The following is a 19,330-nucleotide window of genomic DNA, read 5'->3' on the forward strand; positions in this document are numbered from 1 at the left end:
TATCCTTGAGTTTGAGTAGCTGGCTAGAGTGGCTTACCGAATTCACTCACTCGATACTGCTTCATTATGAAAGGATACAACTCAGGGACAGGCAGATGGAAGAGATGCACTGGGCTGGGCATGGGGGAGGGCACAGAGCTCTCATGTCCTCTCTGTCACCACGTTCTCAGCCCTGCCGTGTGCTCACCAACCCGAAAGCTCTTGGAGCCCTTCCTTTGAGGTTTTATGGCAGCTTCACTGCATAGGCTTGGTTGATAAATCATTGGCCATTACTGATTGAACTAAAACTCCAGCCACTCTCTCCCCCCTAGAGGTATGGGAGTCAAAGGAAAAGTTTCAAACTTCTAATCACTAGTTAGTTCCCCTTGCAAACAGTCCAATCCTCGGGCTAGCTAGGGGCTTTCCAAAAACCACCTGATTAACATAACAATAGACACCTTTGATGGTTCTCTTCTCTTAGGAACTCTGCTGAAAACTGAGATGAAGACCAAATATGTTTCTTGTTTATAATAGTATTGTGTGAATATTTACACAGACATATACATAGAAAAAACACTATTTTTTTTCTAAAAGGAATCACAAAAAACTCCAGTTTATGGTTAAATTTGTTGAATGGGATGGGGGGTGTCTTTTTTTTATTTTCCATTTTGTTCTCTGTCCTGTTTGGCTCTTGCTTTTTAACATGTTTCTTCTCTACATTTCACAAGGGTTATCTGGCCAGGGAGATGTTCAGGCATTTACTATTTGCATTTTGAATTTCTTTTTGTTAAAATGTAATAAATACTTCATTTTAAAATAAAATTAAGATTTCAATCCATACTTTGTCCATTAGAGGCATCTCTTTCTGGCTGGTGGACAAGCTGGAGGTTAGATGCCCAATGGCACACAGCCCTGCGCTGGGGTGAGAAGCCAGAGGACGAACCAGGGGCACCTTCCGGGAATATCTGGTCTTGGATATCAACCCAAAAACCACTATCATTTTTGTATGAAAACAAACACGGCTATAGAGAATACAGACCTTGTGAACTGAGATCAGACTTGAGCCCCCAAAGACAATTTGTTCTGATGGTAAGAAGCCTTCAGGTTGTACATGCAGCCTCTCTTAGGATGTGAGTTTTGTCTTCTCGGCCTACTAGAAGCCATACCTGAGACAGTTCACTCATTTTTTTTTTCTTTTCATTTTTCCGAAGCTGGAAACAGGGAAGCAGTCAGACAGACTCCCACATGCGCCCGACCGGGATCCACCAGGCATGCCCACCAGGGGGCAATGTTCTGCCCATCTGGGGTGTCGCTCTGTTGCATCCAGAGCCATTCTAGCGCCTGAGGCAGAGGCCACAGAGCCATCCCCAGCGCCTGGGCCATCTTTGCTCCAATGGAGCCTTGGCTGCGGGAGGGGAAGAGAGAGACAGAGAGGAAGGAGAGGGGGAGGGGTGGAGAAGCAGATGGGCGCTTCGCCTGTGTGCCCTGGCCGGGAATCGAACCCAGGACTCCTGCACGCCAGGCTGACGCTCTACCGCTGAGCCAACCGGCCAGGGCCAGTTCACTCATTTTTAAGGACAGCATTTCATTTATCTCTTTTGCTAGAAACAATTGAATTACCCATTCCCCACATAGAATGCTCCTTTCTACAGGAATGTTCCATTACAGCAAGAATTTTGTCTTATTTGTACAAGAGTATATCCTCAGTGCCTAGAAGAGCCCGTGGCTTGTAGTAGACCCTTAATAAACATTATTGAATAAATGAATGAATGAATATCTCTTGTGCTAATGGAATGTCCTGCACAGTCATGTTTTCATTAGTGAACTCAGGCCACCTATCTTGGAAGTGCATACCTTGGTGTAATCACATTTGACAGAAAATTAGATCAATGCTAAGGGGAGGGGGGAATTCATATTGAGATGATTTTTTAATAATGTGCAGATTGGCTTCCTTTATATTATATATTTTTAGATAATATATTGCTTTTAGTATCAGCCTGATTTTACCCGATATATGGCATTTTACTAATGTTTCATTATATATTATATGGCTTGTCTTTATTAAATTATTTTGGAAAATTGAGCGAGTTCAATAATGAATTAATTTCTTCATAAACCACTTGGAATTATTTGAAATAAAATGGTAAATTAAAACACACACACACACACACACACCTGAAAACAATGGGGACAGAGAGTCCTCTGACTCATAAAGCAAGCTTTCTCTTTGCCAAATGCTTTCCAATGCTGTGAAGTTCTCCCTTACAGCAAGCCCAAACCTTCCCCTTCCTTAACTGCCATGCACTGACCATGTTCCATGCTCCAGAGTCACCTAAATACATAATCCTTTTTTTAAATGACGGCACTTCAAATATATGAACACTACTGGGTCCTACCCAAGTCTTCTCTTATAACGCTGTATCTAAAACTTTCATAATGCTGGTAGAACACCCGTCTTTTCCTTTCTCTCATGTGTGCACTAAATTTAAAAAAAAAAAAAGAAATCTGTTGTTTATATTTACTGGGAATAATAATCTATTGCAAGTTAATTTATGAAACTTCCTGTTTTCACTGTTGCATATTCTGCTTCTCCAGTCAATGTATAAAGAAATGTTTACCAAAATTTTAAAATAGGACATCTATGGTTGTTTCAGAATTTCTGATAATGCTCCAATCTGAGAATGTGTGGCAAGTATCTATTCTAAAGTAAGATATATGTCCATGGAGTTCTTAAACAAGACATGAAAACTAGTCCAGGGGCCATTTCACATATAATATATTATATAATAACAAACTAGAGATTCTAGAGGAGATTAATAAAAGGAAATTTCTAGGAATGGAGGATCTTTTGACTTTTTCCTTTTCCTCTAGGAAAGAAAACTGACCTGCCCACTACACCTCACAAATTGGGGATGGGGACAATTTGTACAAAATACCCAACAGTGGGGAGAGCAGAAATTGCCAGAAAGCTGGAATGGCACTGCTGTCCTTACTGGATGTTTCCTGGGGGAAGAGAGGACTTACTTGCTGGGCTGCCACAGGAGGACAGTTCACTCTGTGAGAGTGCTTGGAAACATCATGGTGTGCTCCCTAGAATGGGAGGAGCGGGGCTTAGGGAGGAAGTGCATGTGAACCAGAGACAGATACTTGTTTCCATATAGGAAACAGACAGGTGAAGAGGCTACCTGGAACAGACCACCGTGGGGCAAGGAGAGGGTAAGCAACTGGCCCAAGCATACTTCAGTTCTGTGATGAGGTAATAAGTTCCCATCTGTTGGTCAAATAAATTTGTAAAATATGATTTTTATGTTTGTTTGCTTATAGTTTGCACTGGGGGCTGGGCAGTGCCAGGTATATGTGGTCTGTGGAATTGCAAATTACCTTCCTGCTTGGGAAGAGCCATTATTTTGCTAATGTTTGCTGGAGGAGAGGTTTTCATGCCAGAGAGTTTGAAAAGAGAGAGCAGAAGGAGAAAGAGAGAGAAGCCATGTTTGCAGAGTGAGAGCGGAGAGAATGCAGAGTGCTGAGGAAGCCAGTTTGTACAGAGAAAAAGGAGGTATGCAGAGGGGTAACCAGAGGTGAGGGGCCTTAAGAGCTCCACTGAGACTGGTGGGGTCTTTGATTCTAGAAGGAACTAGACAAGATTCTCCTGGTTGTGGAACTGGAGAATGTGTCAGGGCTTTGGGTGTCCTGAGTGAAAGGGAAGTGTTTTCCCTGTGTGTTTGCTCATCGGCCAGTGCGAGACTTTAATAAAAGAATGGCCCACCAGTTTTTGGCTCCACTGTTTCTTTACCGTCTGCCCAAATTCAATGAGAACCTGCATGTGCATGGCTGTGACAGCGCGACTACTGGCCATACACCATCAATTGCATTCTGGGCAAGTAGATGCCTCAGAGGACTACAGTAAAACTTCATTTGTCTAGAGCAGCGGTTCTCAACCTGTGGGTCGCGACCCCGGCGGGGGTCGAACGACCAAAACACAGGGGTCGCCTAAAGCCATTGGAAATACATATTTTACACACACAGGTCGCCTAAAGTCATTGGAAATACATATTTTATTTAAAAATGTATTGTATAATAAATATGTATTTTCCGATGGCTTTAGGCGACCCCTGTGTTTTGGTTGTTCGACCCCCGCCGGGGTCGCGACCCACAGGTTGAGAACCGCTGGTCTAGAGAGACCCAACACGACAACCTTCCAGGACAAAGAGGGTCCAGCAATAAGAGGCTGGAGGGGCATGTTTAGGAGCAGGGGGTGGAGGTGAACTCTGAAGAGCTCCCTCCCCTAACCTGTCCAGCAAGAAGACAGAACATGCGGACACCCACTATGACAGAGGGCACTGAGGGCCAGAGTACAACAGGACCAATGAGAAGAGACTGTCCCACTGTCTCTAATGCACTGGCCCTGCTCTGGCCCTGACACTAGGGAAAGCAGGAGTAGGGGGTGAGATGGTAAAAGAGGAGTGGAGCAGGCTGTGCCCCCTTCCCCTCTGGTCCTGCTTACCCTGTTTTATCTTTTTATCATATGTGTATATATCCATTAAGAAAAATACATATCATTTTCTGTGTTTAAAAAAACAAACAAACAAACAAATAGGTTAGCTTTAAACTAGACTGGCCTGGGTTATTTAATTCCAAAAAGCTAATCTTCCTTACTAAACAGTACTATGTTAGTAACTAAAAGTGACTAGAAAACCCCGAGCTCTGCCAGAGATGCTGTCAAAGGAGAGGGTGGGGGTGAGGAGCGGGAGTGGTTAGATGGCGTTTCACGTAGTACAGGATCCTCAAATTCACACCACCTGATATAGAGATTATAATGGCAACACAACATTTTAAATGCATTGTTGACCTACAGCAAAAAATCCAGATAGGAGACAGAAGTCAAAACCAGAGAGGCAGAGCACCTGAGCGGGTGCTGCCCTCCCCACGGAGCCCTGACTCGCACCCACCCTGCATCACGAAGCACGTGCTTGCCCTGCGAGCCGACCGGAGGTGAGACCGCAGTCGGCAGAGCGGAGCACGCAAGGACCGCTCCGCCGCAGAAGGGTCACAGGGGAGCTCCACGTACACAGTCAAGAAAGCAACCCAGGGCCTGCATCAGCAGTGGGTGCTGCGCTGCAGTTACACCACCCAAGTGATTCAAGGACCCCAAACTCATGACTCATTCCAAGAACAGGAAAGACAAAATGGACAAGAGACCAATAAACTCCTGAATCCCGGGGAGAAGCAAATGCAAAACATCTTTGAGGTCACTTCCACGATCCAGAGCAAAGTGCATTCCCAGATAAAACAACCACCCCTGGTGGGTTTACAACAAAAAAATCACAAACCACACGAGAGAGCTGTATGTGACAACAACAGCGCTCTAAAGCCATTAGGACAGGAGGAGAAACTGAGTCTTTCACAACATAGTAAAGAAGACAGTACTAGATAAATGAAAGGCCTAGATTTGGAAGGCCTAAAACTTCAAAACTTTTAGAAGAAAGTATGAATGAGAGACTATCTTTATGCTTTCAGAAAAGAAAACAGGTGTTGTTTTTTTTTTCAAGGAAGACACCAAAAATACACATGGAAAAGGAAAAGCCAGGATCACCAGGCCAGGAAGTCCTGCCAATGACATACAAGTTGCTGTAGGACCGCTGGTTGGGGTGGGGCAGAGGGGCAGAGGTTAGTTTTTGACCACCTGCCTCCCTCCTTCCTGCCCAGAGCAGTGAACCAGAAGAGAAAGAAGAAATGCAGACAGCCACTCTGTCATTATGGGGCCACACAGCAAATGCCAGCACCCCTCCCTACGGGCATCTTGGTAGATGAGAAAAACAAGTTCCCGCTTGCTTAAGCTACTTTTAGTCTTATTTTCTGTTATTTGAAACCTAACTGATACAATCATGTTCTTAAACAAGGGAGAAAATAATAAAGGACTAATCAAGAAAATTAGATAAATCGAAAGTGTTTCCTCTAAGCAAGCGTATCAAGCTTTATTTAGCACTATTTCTTGTTCCCACTGCAATTGGCATAACACAAAAAATGAGGAAGGAGAAGAAAACTGACCATGAGCAACGATTGTTAGAGATCAAAGCTGCGTTTTCTTGCCCTGGAAAAATTTCTCAACTATGAGAATTTGTATCACTTCAGCCTCTGATTCAAAAGGAGAACTGGCCTTAATACTATTTCCCTTCTAAGCATAGGTTCAGTTTGGAAAAAAAAAAATCATATAGACATCAACGCTTGAATTCCAATCCTTGGCCTACCATTATATGTGGAATCACAAAATGTTTTCTTTTTACATGTCCAGTATTTTGCAAAGGGTCATAGAAAGGTAAAAATATCTTTTAAAGAATTAGGAAAGATCAGCTGTGTCTTGTTAAAAGCTTTTGCACAGCTAAAGACAATAAGAACAGAATAAAAAGACAAACTACACAATGGGAGAACATATTTGACAATATGTCTGATAAGGGGTTAATAACCAAAATTTATAAAGAACTTGTAAATCACAACACCAGGAAGACAAACAATCCAATTAAAAATGGGAAAAAGAAATGAATAGACACTTCTCCAAAGAGGACATACAGATGGCCAATAGGCATATGAAAAAATGCTCAACATCATTTATCATTAGAGAAATGCAAATTAAAACCACAATGAGATATCACCTCACACCAGTCAGAATGACGCTCATCAACAAAACAACACAGAATAAGTGCTGGCGAGGATGTGGAGAAAAGGGAACCCTCCTGCACTGCTGGTGGGAATGCAGACTGGTGCAGCCTCTATGGAAAACAGTATGGAGATTCCTCAAAAAATTGAAAATCGAACTGCCTTTTGACCCAGCTATCCCACTTTTAGGAATATACCCCAAGAACACCATAGACCTACTCCAAAAGGAGAAATGCACCCCCATGTTTGTGGCAGCATTGTTCACAATAGCGAAGATCTGAAAACAGCTCAAGTGTCCGTCAGAGGATGAGTGGATTAAAAAGCTTTGGTACATATATACTATGGAAGACTACTCAGCCATAAGAAATGATGACATCGGATCATTTATATACAATAACAGGGATGGACCTTGATAACATTATACAGAGTGAAAGAAGTAAATCAGAAAAAACTAAGAACTATATGAATCTATATACATAGATGGGACATAAAAATGAGACTCAGAGACATGGACAAGAGTGTGATGGTAACGGGGTGGGGGGAGGGGGGCGGGGGGCGGGGCACAAAGAAAACCAGATAGAAGGTGACGGAAGACAATTTGACTTTGGGTGAGGGGTATACAGCATAATCAAATGTCAAAATAATCTGGCGATGTTTTCTCTCAACATATGTACCCTGATTTATCAATGTCACTGTATTAAATTTAATTAAAAAAAAGAATTAGGAAAGAGTTTACTCTGTTTGTTTTGAAAGCCAATTATAATGGATTTCTGGTAAGTATCTTAGTTACCAGGACATTATAATATTGACTATTTAATTACCACTGTTTTCCCTGTGTAAATATAACAAGTAAAATTTGAGTTATGCATTTCCCTATTACATTTAAGTACTATTGAACCATAATACAGGACATCAGTGAAGATGCGAGTTTGTACACCATGCTCAGCATTAAATGGACACTTTTCAATTGATTCCATTATTTTGTTTGTTACTGCATTTTTTAGGCAGCAATGGCTAAAAAATAAAATACTGTTTTGAAATCAGCCTTGAATAGTTTTCAACAAAAAATCTCAATGAGTACTATAGTACTACTACAATGTATTCACCAATTTAAAGAAAGATTAATCTTGGAACATGTACCATTACAATTCACCATTTCAATGGCCACTTTAACTCTTGGTTTTGAAAACATTACAGAAATGAACAGAAGTTCATGTATACACAAGTGAAGAGCAAATAACACGCCACGGCTTTTCTGAGAGTAAGCTGCATCTCTTGCCTATTTCTAAAGGTCCATTTCTTGAAACCAATGGAAAAAATTTATTTATAATATCCTTAATCTTGAAGTGAATGGGGGTGGTGGTATTCTTGTTTATAACTATTCATCTCAATTCAGGCAAGAAAAAAATATATTCAAGTTACTGTTTCTGGGTGCTAAATTGAATCAGGTGTCTTCTCCTCTTAAGAAAATTAAGTTGCTTTTGTGCAAGAGTGTTTTAATGAAAACAGAGCCTGCCGACAGTGATAAATGGGAATGACACCAGAGAGAGCATGTAAGCAGGACAATATGTGCATGTAACAGTCTTGCAGCCTATTTTTCACGGACTATTCTGAATGACTTCGCTGTTTCTTAAGGGGCCTATTAATCTCAAATTTAGTTATTACACAACGTTTATTTGAACATATATTCTGCGGATGATGACAGTTAATAAAGGAAATCTTTCACAAGCTGTATTTTTACATATTGTTCCAACTACAGCTCCCAGTCGTTAGATGGTATTGATGAAATAACCTACATTGTGCTGAGGGTTTTTTTTTAAAGGCACATATATTCAGATTCCTTTCTAAGCACATGGGGACTCTTAAATAACTGTTAAAATGCATACAAAAAAATTCTACTATGAAATGGTAAAAGTAATAGGACATCTTAACTGTTCAACAAAAATTCTTTAATGTGAAAACTGACGCTTCTAAGCAAACCAGATACCTTTTAACACTTTTTAAGCTTTAGTGCATCACACGCATACTTCTTGCATACCAATCTACATGTTCACAATATGCATGGGGCAGAGGAAGGAAGCCAAAATCAATTTTCTTGAGGTGCAAAAAGAATCAAGTAACATAGCTGCTTTGATTTTTACCTTGGTGTGGTTTTTTTTGGATAGAATACCATGTACTTAAAATAGCGGTAATTCTGTATTTCTTATTCTGGTAGCATACTTAAAGGCTTACAAGAATTTTTAAACATTTTCCTAAAAATATATTTTTCAACTCAAATAACTCCATCAATTCAGATTGTGGTTCTTGTTCCAGGAGAAATTTGTTACTTTAGATATAACTGGTTCATAATAAGAAAACCTATTAGTAGGAAATACGTATCGGAGTTCAGGATTTTTAAAAGCCGTCTCCTAATTGAGATGAATACCGACTTAAACACTTTCAATTTCATTCTCATGAAATCTCAGTCTTCAAAGATATTCAATTCCAGTGAAATCAGGATTTTCAAGTGGGCAGGGCCCATAGACACTCTGACAAGCACTTTATAAATGAGGAGACAGAACTCAGGACAGATGAAGGGTTTTTCCCAAGGTCATAGTGGCTAGTGACAAAGTCAAAAAGCAATCTCCAGACATATTCCCTGCACCCTCTCTGTTACACCTACACTGCCTAGATCACATCTTATTTTTAATAGGTATTTGTAGATCTACAATATAAAACAGGCTGGGACCAAAACAATAACAATGGTTATGCTGGGGTAATGAGGTTATGGATATTTTTTCCTCTGTGCTTTTTCCTTATGTTCAAGGTTTTCATACTGATTATGTGTTTCTCAGGGAAAAAAAACACACAATAAATGTTACTTGTTAACTATGCCCAATATTTTAAAGGTTCTCTCTTTAATCTTTAGGCAAACCTTGAACAATGCTGTGCACATATGAGGTGCTTAGTCAATGTCTAAGAATGGAATGAAATTGAGGATAATGCCAAGAAGAATCTACCTAAATAGTCTTACTTGTTATATTAACACTGAATACTCAAAGGAACAAACTATGGGTGTGGGTATAACTCAGAATATCAATTATTACATTGAAAATCATATTATTTACTTATAGCATATTAAGCACTTATAGATATCTATAATGTAGCTGAATGAAACTTTCTTAAGATATTACACACCACTTGACATTAGATCTTTTTAAAAAATACCAATTTCTCAATATACCTAAAGTTTAGTGGTTTTCAATCTTTTGGGTTTCCTATATCCTGTCAAAAAAGGAATAAAACAAATACTCCTTTAATTATTTATTCATTCATTCAACACAAATTTATTAAATAGTCCATTAAACTAAGCACTGAGAATACAAAAATAAATACCACAGTCTACTGCTTACAGTATAGGGCTAGAAGGTAGATGCCATAATGGCTATAGTACAAGATCAACAGGATCAAAGTGTTATAGCAGTAAAGAGGTGAACTACTAACATTTCCTTTAAAATGGCCTTTTTCAATACCTCCTAGTGATATACGACAAGCACTTCTCTGATCAATTAATGGAAGTTCTATTTAATGCCAACACATGAACTAAGCTCTCAGCATGCCAGCAGAGAAACTGGCCAAGAATTCCCCTAACACTTTGTTTAGAAGGGCATCCACAAAACCTAAGTGACAACCTATGTCAAACCATCTCATGTTTCTTGCAAATTTTAGACTCCAGCTACCTAACTCTGTTATTTCTGCTCTTTTCCATCCATTAGGACTGGGAATCTCAGAGCTTCTTAAGAGGGCAATGGATCAATCCCTCAGCAATAACTCTTTCATCAGCTTTTCATTAGCAATAAAATAGCTTTCCTACCATCTTCTGGGAAATAACTTACCCTAGATTCTGCAGAATCTTACCGCAGGACTGCAGTGGACTTTTACAGATCATCAAGGCACTTTGCCTCAAAAAGGGCCACACTGCAATCACCAACAAACAGAACCACCTTATCCTATTCTTTATGATTTCAAGATCAAAGACTACATAATCCCTTTTAGAATTCTAGATTTAAAATCTATATTTTAGATCACATTTTTCATTAGCGAGTCCTTTCCTTTTCTGAATTAACTTTTTATTGAGATCATCTTTTTATGTTAGGTCCCCTGAGAAGACTAAAGAAAAAAAAGAGCTGTTATTGCTGTTACAAGTAGAATGCTGATAAATGTTTAACAGCTGGCTCTCAGGGTGAAGAGAAAAAACACCAGTTTGTATTATTTGCTGATTTTTATATTGCAAATACTCCCGCCATAGCTAAGTTTAAGCTGCAGACATGAACACCAACATGGGCAGAGACTGCACAGTTCCAAGGTATATGAGCATACAAAGGAAAATTTATTTATTTTTTTAGTTTACAAAAGAAATTAAATAAAGACATGAGCAGAAACTAATGAAATCTAAACCAGAAAGATAACAGAGATCAATGAAATCAAAAGCTGGTTCTTTGTGTGTGTGTGGGGGGGGGATCAATAAAATAAATACACCTTTAGAACAGGGAGTAGTAAACGTTTTCTGTAAAAGGTTGCTGTTCCATTTCAACACAACTGGTATAACACAACTGTATAGACTGCAATGCAGTCCGACACCAAGCACCTGGAGTTGGCACAAACCCACAAATGAAACGCTCCATCCTCCAAGAAAAGCTGCTCTCATTTCAGACAACTGAAGTTGCACTTCAGGAGTCCCCAGGCCACCAACACTTCACCAACTGGTCACACATTTGGGGCTTCTCATGACCCTCTCTGGTTCAATAATTCAACAGAACAATTCACTGAACTCACTGAAAACGCTACACTCACATCTACACTTTTATTAGAAGGGACACACATAAAGTGAGGTCCGGAGCTTCCATGCCCTGTTGCTGGGAAGTCAGAACACATCACTCTCCTAACACATCAATGTTCACTAACCAGCAAGTGTCACTGAGCTTCAGGGCCCAGAGTTTTTAGCTGGGGTTTCATTATGTAGGCATAACTGATTGAATCACTGACCATTTGATTGAATTCAATATCCAGCCCTGTCTCTTTCCCTAGGGGTTGAGTGGCTGAAAGTTCCAACCTTCTAATCACATGCCTGGTCTTTCTGGTGACGAGTGCCCATACTGAAGTTATCAAGGCACCCGTCATGAGTCACTTCATTAATACAACAAAGACACTCTTATTAGTCAGGAAATTCCAAGGGTTTTTGAAGCTCTGTGCCAAAAAACTGAGACAGAGACTACATATATTTTTTATTATACTACAGCAACATATTAAATATTTTAAGCTTTTTGGTCCATCTGGTCATTAGCCCATATGGTCACAAATTCTTAATTCTGCTGTTGTAGCACAAAGGCAGCCATAGATACTGTATAAACTAATACATGTGGTTGTGCTCCAGAAAACTTTACTTATGGATACTAACACTGGATTGTCACTTCATTTTTACACATCGTGAAGTTTTATTCTTCTTTTGATTTTTTTCTAACCATTAGGAAAACATACAAACCATTCTTAACTCACTTACTATACAAAAACATGCAGCAAGCCAGATTTAGCCTGCAAGCTATAGTCTGCCAGCACTGATCCAGGAGAAAGAGAGAAAATAGAAATGACCAACTTTCTTTTCAGGAATGAAAGACATGACATCCTGAGAGCTTTCAGATATTTAGAGAATGAGAATAATGTAACCATTATACCCCCAAATTTGAAAACTTAGATCAAATTCCTCCAAAGGCACAAACTACCAAAGCTCTTTCATGGAGAAAGAGATAATATATAATGAACCTACGTGGTTCATTATATATTAAAATCATGAAAGTGGTCAAAAATTTTCTCACAAAGAAATCTGTAGGACCAGACAGATGGTTTTACTGGGGAATTCTACCAAACATTTAAAGGAGAAATAATATTAATTCTGTACAAACATAGTCAAAAGAAATAAAGGGCATCCAAATTATAAAGGAAGAAGTAAAACTGTCATTATCTGCAGATAACATGATACTGTATATAGAGAACCCCAAAGACTTCACCAAAAACTACCAGAACCGATAAGTGAATTCAATAAAGTATCATTATACAAAATAAATATCCAGAAATCAGTTGCATTTTTATACACCAATAATGAACTATCAGGGAGGGAAACTAAGAAAACAATTTCATTTACAATTGCAGAAAAAAAACCCAACAATCTAGAAATAAATTTAACTAAGGATATTAAAGACCTGTACTCAAAATATAAGACACTGAAGAAATTGAAGAGGATACAAATAAGTGTAAGCATGTACTATGTTCATAGATAGGAAGAATTAACAACACTAAAATCACTAAAATGTCCACACTACCCAAAGCAATCTATAATTCAACTCAATTTGTATCAAGATACCAATGGTGTATTTCACAGAACTAGAATAAATGTCTCCAAAATTTATATGGAATCACAAAAGATACTTAATAATCACAGCAATTGAGAAAGGAGAACAAAGTTGGACAAATCACACAACCTGATATAGTATACTACAAGGCCATAGTCTAAACAGGATGGTAATGGCATAAAAACAGACATATAAGTCAATGGAACAGAATTGAGAGTCCAAAAGTAAACTCACGCCTTTATGGGTCAATTAATATATGACAAAGGAGGCAAGAACATACAATGGAATAAAAACAGTCTATTCAATAAATGGTGTTAAAAAAAAATTGGACTGATACATGAAAAAAAAAATGAAACTACACTACCTTCTTACACCATACACAAGAATAAACTCAAAATGGATTAAAGACTTACATATTAGACACAAAACTATAACAATCCTAAAAGGAAACATGTGAAGTAAAATCTTAGACATTTTGCATAGCTATATATCCTAGTATAAGGAAACAAAAGAAGACATAAATCAAACTAAAGTTTTTGCACAGCAAAAGAAACCATCAACAAAACTTGGTTTTGATGTTTACACAGAAAATGTCTATAAATATTAATAAGCCATGACTTTCATCAAAACTATTTACCATTACTACTTCTTACCTATAAAAGCTTAAGATTTAGAGCCTTGCTTATAATTTATAAAAATGTCTTTTGAAGTAATTATTCCAATAGTAACACAATGTGAATACTTCAAAGATGATGGCCCTATCTGACATTCAATAAAGATAATCTTAAATTAAAAAAAAATAACTTCCTTTTATACTTATTTAAAGAGGATAACGTTTTCATATCAAACCATTTTAATTTAATATCATCACAGAAGCATCTGTGAAATACTAGGAAAAGCACTGAAAATGAAGTCGGAACATCTGGTTTCAAAACAACTTGGTCACATACTCAGCTATAAAAATTCTTTAAATCTCAGTTTCTTCACTTTATTCAATAGGCATAACAACAACCACATAAATTTAGGATTAAATGAGATGGTGAATATAAAATCACTGGGTATTCCACAACAATAGAAAGTAAGACTCAGCAAGGCCTTGGCCGTGGGTTGCCAGGTGGATCCCAGCTAGGGCACACGCAGGAGTCTGTCCACCTCACTATCTTCCCTCTTCTCATCTAAAAAAAAAAAAAAAAAAAAAAAAAAGACCCAGCAAGCCTTCATTATACAGTCAACCCTTGAAAAACATGGGTTTGTACTATGCATGTCAACTTACAGTGGATTATTTTTCAATAAATACTGTAGATGTATTTTCTCTTCCTAATGATTTTCTTAGTAACATTTTGTTTTCTCTAGCTAGCTAGCTTTATTGTAAGAATACAATATATAATATATATAGCACACAGAATATGTGTTAATTGACTGTTCATGTTATCGGTAAGGCTTCCAATCAACAGTAGGCTATTAGAAGTTAAGTTTTGAGGGAGTCAAAAGTTACACATGAATTTTCAACTGCATGAGGGGTGGAGGGGGGAGTCAGTGCCCCTAACACCAGCATTATTCAAGGGGCAACTGCACACTATCCTCCAAGTCCCTGAAGAACTTAGATTGTACATGGAAGCGAGTCATAGCAGGGGAGGGTTCACTAACGAACTGATCATTTCTAAAATGATTCCTGAGAAAACATTTTCCCTTCCCACAGTCATATCCCAACTATTTCACAATGATATCCATCTCTGTACTTTCGTTTTGGTTGGTTTACTTTCACAGATTGTACAGTTAGATGCCTGATAATAATCACAAATAAAATGCAAATAAGATGCTAAAGATAACTGTACGTCCTACAGAAGATGCAGGATTTCATTAAGTCGGTGAAATCAGAACAAATACAAGACACGAAAAAATAACTGACAAGTTAGATGCTTGGAAGAAGAATAATCAGAATATATTTTTAAATGACTGCACTTGTGATGATGCCTCAATTCTTTTTGCAAATTTGTACCTTGATGATTGTTTTGCAAAAATAAATAGGAGGAAGAGTTGTGAAATCATGTCATCAAACAATTTTCTTGGGAAGACTTCAATGATAACCCACCCTCCAAAATAATAATTGACTCTTCATTCACACCAAGAATTAGTGAATAGTTATAACATAATCAGAATTTTATTGACTGAATTATAAAATAAGCTTGCTTTCATAATTTAGATTTTTTTAATAAAAATTAAACATTTTCAGTAATTTCTGTTACATACTAATTCTCTTTTTAAAGTCAATTGAGTTTAAGTGAGGTTTCTACTGTATTTACCATTAAATGATGTGGCTTTTCTACTAGTTTTATTTCAGTTACTCTAATTTTTATAGGGAGGCAAATAGAACATCTTTTTATTTCCTATAAAAGCTTAGCTGAGGGCCTGACCAGGTGGTGGCGCAGTGGATAGAGCATTGGACTGGGATGTGGAGGACCCAGGTTCGAGATCCCAAGGTCGCCAGCTTGAGTGCGGGCTCATCTGGTTTGAGCAAAGCTCACCAGCTTGGACCCAAGGTCTCGGTCTGCTGAAGGCCCACGGTCAAGGCACATATGAGAAAGCAATCATTGAACAACTAAGGTGTCGCAACAAAAAAAACAATGATTGTTGCTTCTCATCTCTCCCAGTTCCTGTCTGTCTGTCCCTGTCTGTCCCTCTCTCTGACTCTGTCTCTGTAAGAAAAAAATAAAAATAAAAAAAAATAAAAAAGCTTAGCTGAGGTTAAAAAAACAACAAAGTTTCAATGTGTTACACTGAGCAGACTATAATTTAATTTTTCTACAAACCATAAACTAACACAGGAAGAAATGTTAGAGAATATCTCTCCAGCACCCATTCAAATATCGACTGGACAGAAGCTCAGAGTGGGAAGTGACCTGCTCACGATCACAGTTTCTGGCAGCGGCTAAGCCAGGGCTACAGGGAGAGCTCCCAAACACTCTTCCTTCTCTAGGCCATTAATCTTTATTGGACTCTAATATACTATGTAAATAGGATATATGTGAATATCAGAAATACACGGAATGGAAAGTGTATAGACACACTGAAACATAAAACACTAGTCAGCAAGCAGTGAAGCACTAAATCGACTTCAAATTTTTATTAAGGTTATCCCTCTGTTAGTGACTGAAGGGATATTAGCTTAGAGGTCCATGCAATAGCTGTAACACCGCAACTAATGGACTGCCAAGAGATGATTTAATATAGAGGCCCAGCTGAACAGTGGTGTGTAAGTAACTCTGACAACCTGAGGCTTTCTTCTGGTCAAACGTTTTATATCTATAAGTGACTTTCCCTAAAAAAATTACCTGAGAAGATACTCTCAGAAGGGTTCTCTGTAATAACAGTAGCCCAAACACTCTTATGTAAGTTCAGAAGTTCAGATTCTCTGAGATCTTTTTTTTTTTTTTTTTTTAATTTTGTTTTAATTTTATTTATTCATTTTCAGAAAGGAGAGAGAGAGAGAGAGAGACAGAGAGAGAAGGGGGGAAGAGCAGGAAGCATCAACTCCCATATGTGCCTTGACCAGGCAAGCCCAGGGTTTTGAACCAGCAACCTCAGCATTTCCAGGTCGATGCTTTATCCACTGCGCCACCACAGGTCAGGCCTCTCTGAGATCTTAAGAGGGGATTAAAAACAAAACAAAACAAAGCTTAAAGGTCTTGTTCCCAGGTCCTTCTCCAGGCACCATTTATAACATGGTTAGAGATCTGGTTAAATGCATTTCGCAACTACAATGTGTATTTCTTTGGGTTGAAGTACAATAAAGAAATAGAACAACTTTTTAAATGTCTCCCTCTAGATTTGACTCTCAATATGAGCCACAGGAGATGGGGGTGGGAAGATGAAATTAAAATGTTTATTAAATACGCATTTCTATAAAACATTATATGTATCCCTCATCTTTACAACAGGGACCGACCTGCACTGAGAAAACAAAAGTAGTGTGAAGAGGAAACTATCGAATGAGCAGGGATTTTAAAAAATGATAATGCGCATGATGGGTGAGCGCTCCGGGAAAGTCTTGGCATGCCTCTACAACCTTGCTGAAAATGTTGCAGTAAGCAACAAGATCTTAAAAATGTCCATGTGTGCATACCCCTTGGACCACCAATTCTACTTTTAAAAATCTAAATATTTAAGAAAATAATACAGATCCAAGAAAAGATTGAGCTAAAAGGATTTTTATCATAGAATTGTTTTGTAATAGCAAACTTATCCAGGGCTAAAATAAATCATTGCACATCCATCCATAAGAAGAGTAAGCAACTAAAAAGAATGGTGAAGAACACTATGGAGACATGTCACAATATATTGGTAAGTGGACAAATAGGAATTATAAAACAGCATGCAATATGATTTCATTTTATTAAACCTATATTTAGATAAAAAGGTCCCAAAGATACACACATAAAATATCTCAAGTGTGTATTCACCTAGTCATCATTTCTCCAACTCTAGCCTTTCCAGAGGGATTTTGGTATTTGTTTTCTTTCTTTGTCTCTCTATTTTCTAGATTAGTCACTAAAAATACCTAGAACTCTTGTAATAAGAAACCTACATCATTAAAAATTTTTCATCAGTACAAGAATATAAAATTTTATATGGTCATTCTGGAATATTGGCTGTGACCAGGAGATGTAAGTAAGCCTTTCTCCTGATACACCACTGACTAAAACTATGTATGTGATAATGTAACCTAACCACTCCCCAAAAAAGTCATGTCATTAAGACCAACAATAATTTATAGTATTAGAAAAAGAACCCATGAAGTCATTATCAAAGTAGTCATTTGGTGGAAATTAAATTTCAAATAAATAAAGATGATTATGTGAAATGATTTTGGTTGCAAGCAAAATGGGTGAGGGTTTAAATACTTAGAGCTACCAAGAATATCTTAGGTAAAAACTAAAGTTTTTATTTCCTTTAAAACAGAGTTTATTATTTACTCATTGAAAAAATGTATCCCCTTTACTACTGACAATAGCATAGATCAAGTTGAAGGAATCTGTTTTATATGTAAAGTCAGATTCATGATTCTTTTTTAAAGGACAATTTCTTATGAAGCAAAGACAGAGTTTCTCATCTGAATTTTCACCTGAAATATTTCTACTAAGAGAATATTTCAAAAGTCTTTGAAATTTCTTTTTTTTCTTAACTTATCTGTTTATGGAGTCCAATAAAATATTAAGTAGTCAGTGTGTAACAAACACACACAAATACTATAGAAGTGGTTTGTGCATTACTTTTATGATATAACTCATTCAAAATAGGTTTTAAAAATATTTTCTTCTTCTAGACACATTTGAAAATAAGGAAATAAAAATAATACCTTTGCATTTAAAACTGTGCTTAGATCACCCGGAAATGAATTGATTTGTCTACGGCCATACCACCCTGAATGTGCCCAATCTCCTCTGATCTCGGAAGCTAAGTAGGGTCGGGCCTGGTTAGTATTTGGATGGGAGAAAATGAATTGATTTAAAATATGTTCCTGCCTGACTTGGTGGTGAAACAGTGAATAGAGAGAGCATCAGCCTGGGTTGTTGAGGACCCAGGTTGGAAACCCCCGAGGTCGCCGGCTTGAGTGCAGGCTCATCCAACTTGAGCGCTGGGTTGCTGGCTTGAGTGTAGGATCATAGACATGACCCCATGATTGCTGGCTTGAGCCCAAAGGTCACTTGGTTTGAAGCCCAAGGTTGCTGGCTTGAGCAAGGGGTCACTAATTCTGCTGGAGCCCCCTGGTCAAGGCACATATGAGAAATAAATCAATGAACAACTAATATGCTGCAATGAAGAATTGATGCTTCTCATCTCTCTACCTTCCTGTCTGTCTGTCTGTCTGTCTCTCTTTATCTCTCTTGTGCGCTAAAATAAATAAATAAATAAATAAAAAGAATAAAAATATATTCCTAGGAAAATTTAAGAATAAAATGTTATCATAGAAAAACATTCTTGAGTGACGTCACGGAAATGGCGCCGTGAGCAGCGCGTCCGACAGATCTCCCCAAAATCTCAACAAATTTATCAACTAGAAACAGGAAAATTTATCTTCGGAGCATTACGGAGTTCCACACAAACTGAAAGCAAAAGGACTGTTATCACTTGAATCTGAGAGACGAGGGTGTGGAGGAAGCTACCGCAGGGACGTTCATTCAAGCCGCGAGGAAGTGCGCCTGTGGTAAGTCATCCCGCACTAGGGAGCCGCGAGCAGCAGCCGCGAGCGGCCGCCGCCAGCCGCCACTGCGAGCCGCCGCGAGCAGCGCCCAGGTCGGTTGCAGAGCGAG

At 38.3% G+C, this 19,330-nt stretch overlaps 1 protein-coding gene across 5 annotated transcripts in view; it reads right to left on the reverse strand.

Annotated features, from left to right (window-relative positions):
* The window catches only part of SLC10A7 (solute carrier family 10 member 7), a 233,703-nt gene that overhangs the window by 158,257 nt on the left and 56,116 nt on the right, over nt 1-19,330 (reverse strand). The window contains exon 5 of one of the 5 annotated variants that reach the window (XM_066386137.1): nt 16,585-16,661. The exons of the other annotated variants lie outside the window; for them this stretch is intronic. Within the exon in view, the coding sequence (XP_066242234.1) occupies nt 16,623-16,661 (39 nt within the window). The 3' untranslated portion in view covers nt 16,585-16,622. Of the gene's footprint in view, nt 1-16,584; nt 16,662-19,330 lie in introns of those variants that run through there. 5 annotated transcript variants of the gene reach the window in all.

Source organism: Saccopteryx leptura, chromosome 1 (assembly GCF_036850995.1).
Source record: "Saccopteryx leptura isolate mSacLep1 chromosome 1, mSacLep1_pri_phased_curated, whole genome shotgun sequence".
NCBI lineage: Eukaryota > Metazoa > Chordata > Mammalia > Chiroptera > Emballonuridae > Saccopteryx > Saccopteryx leptura.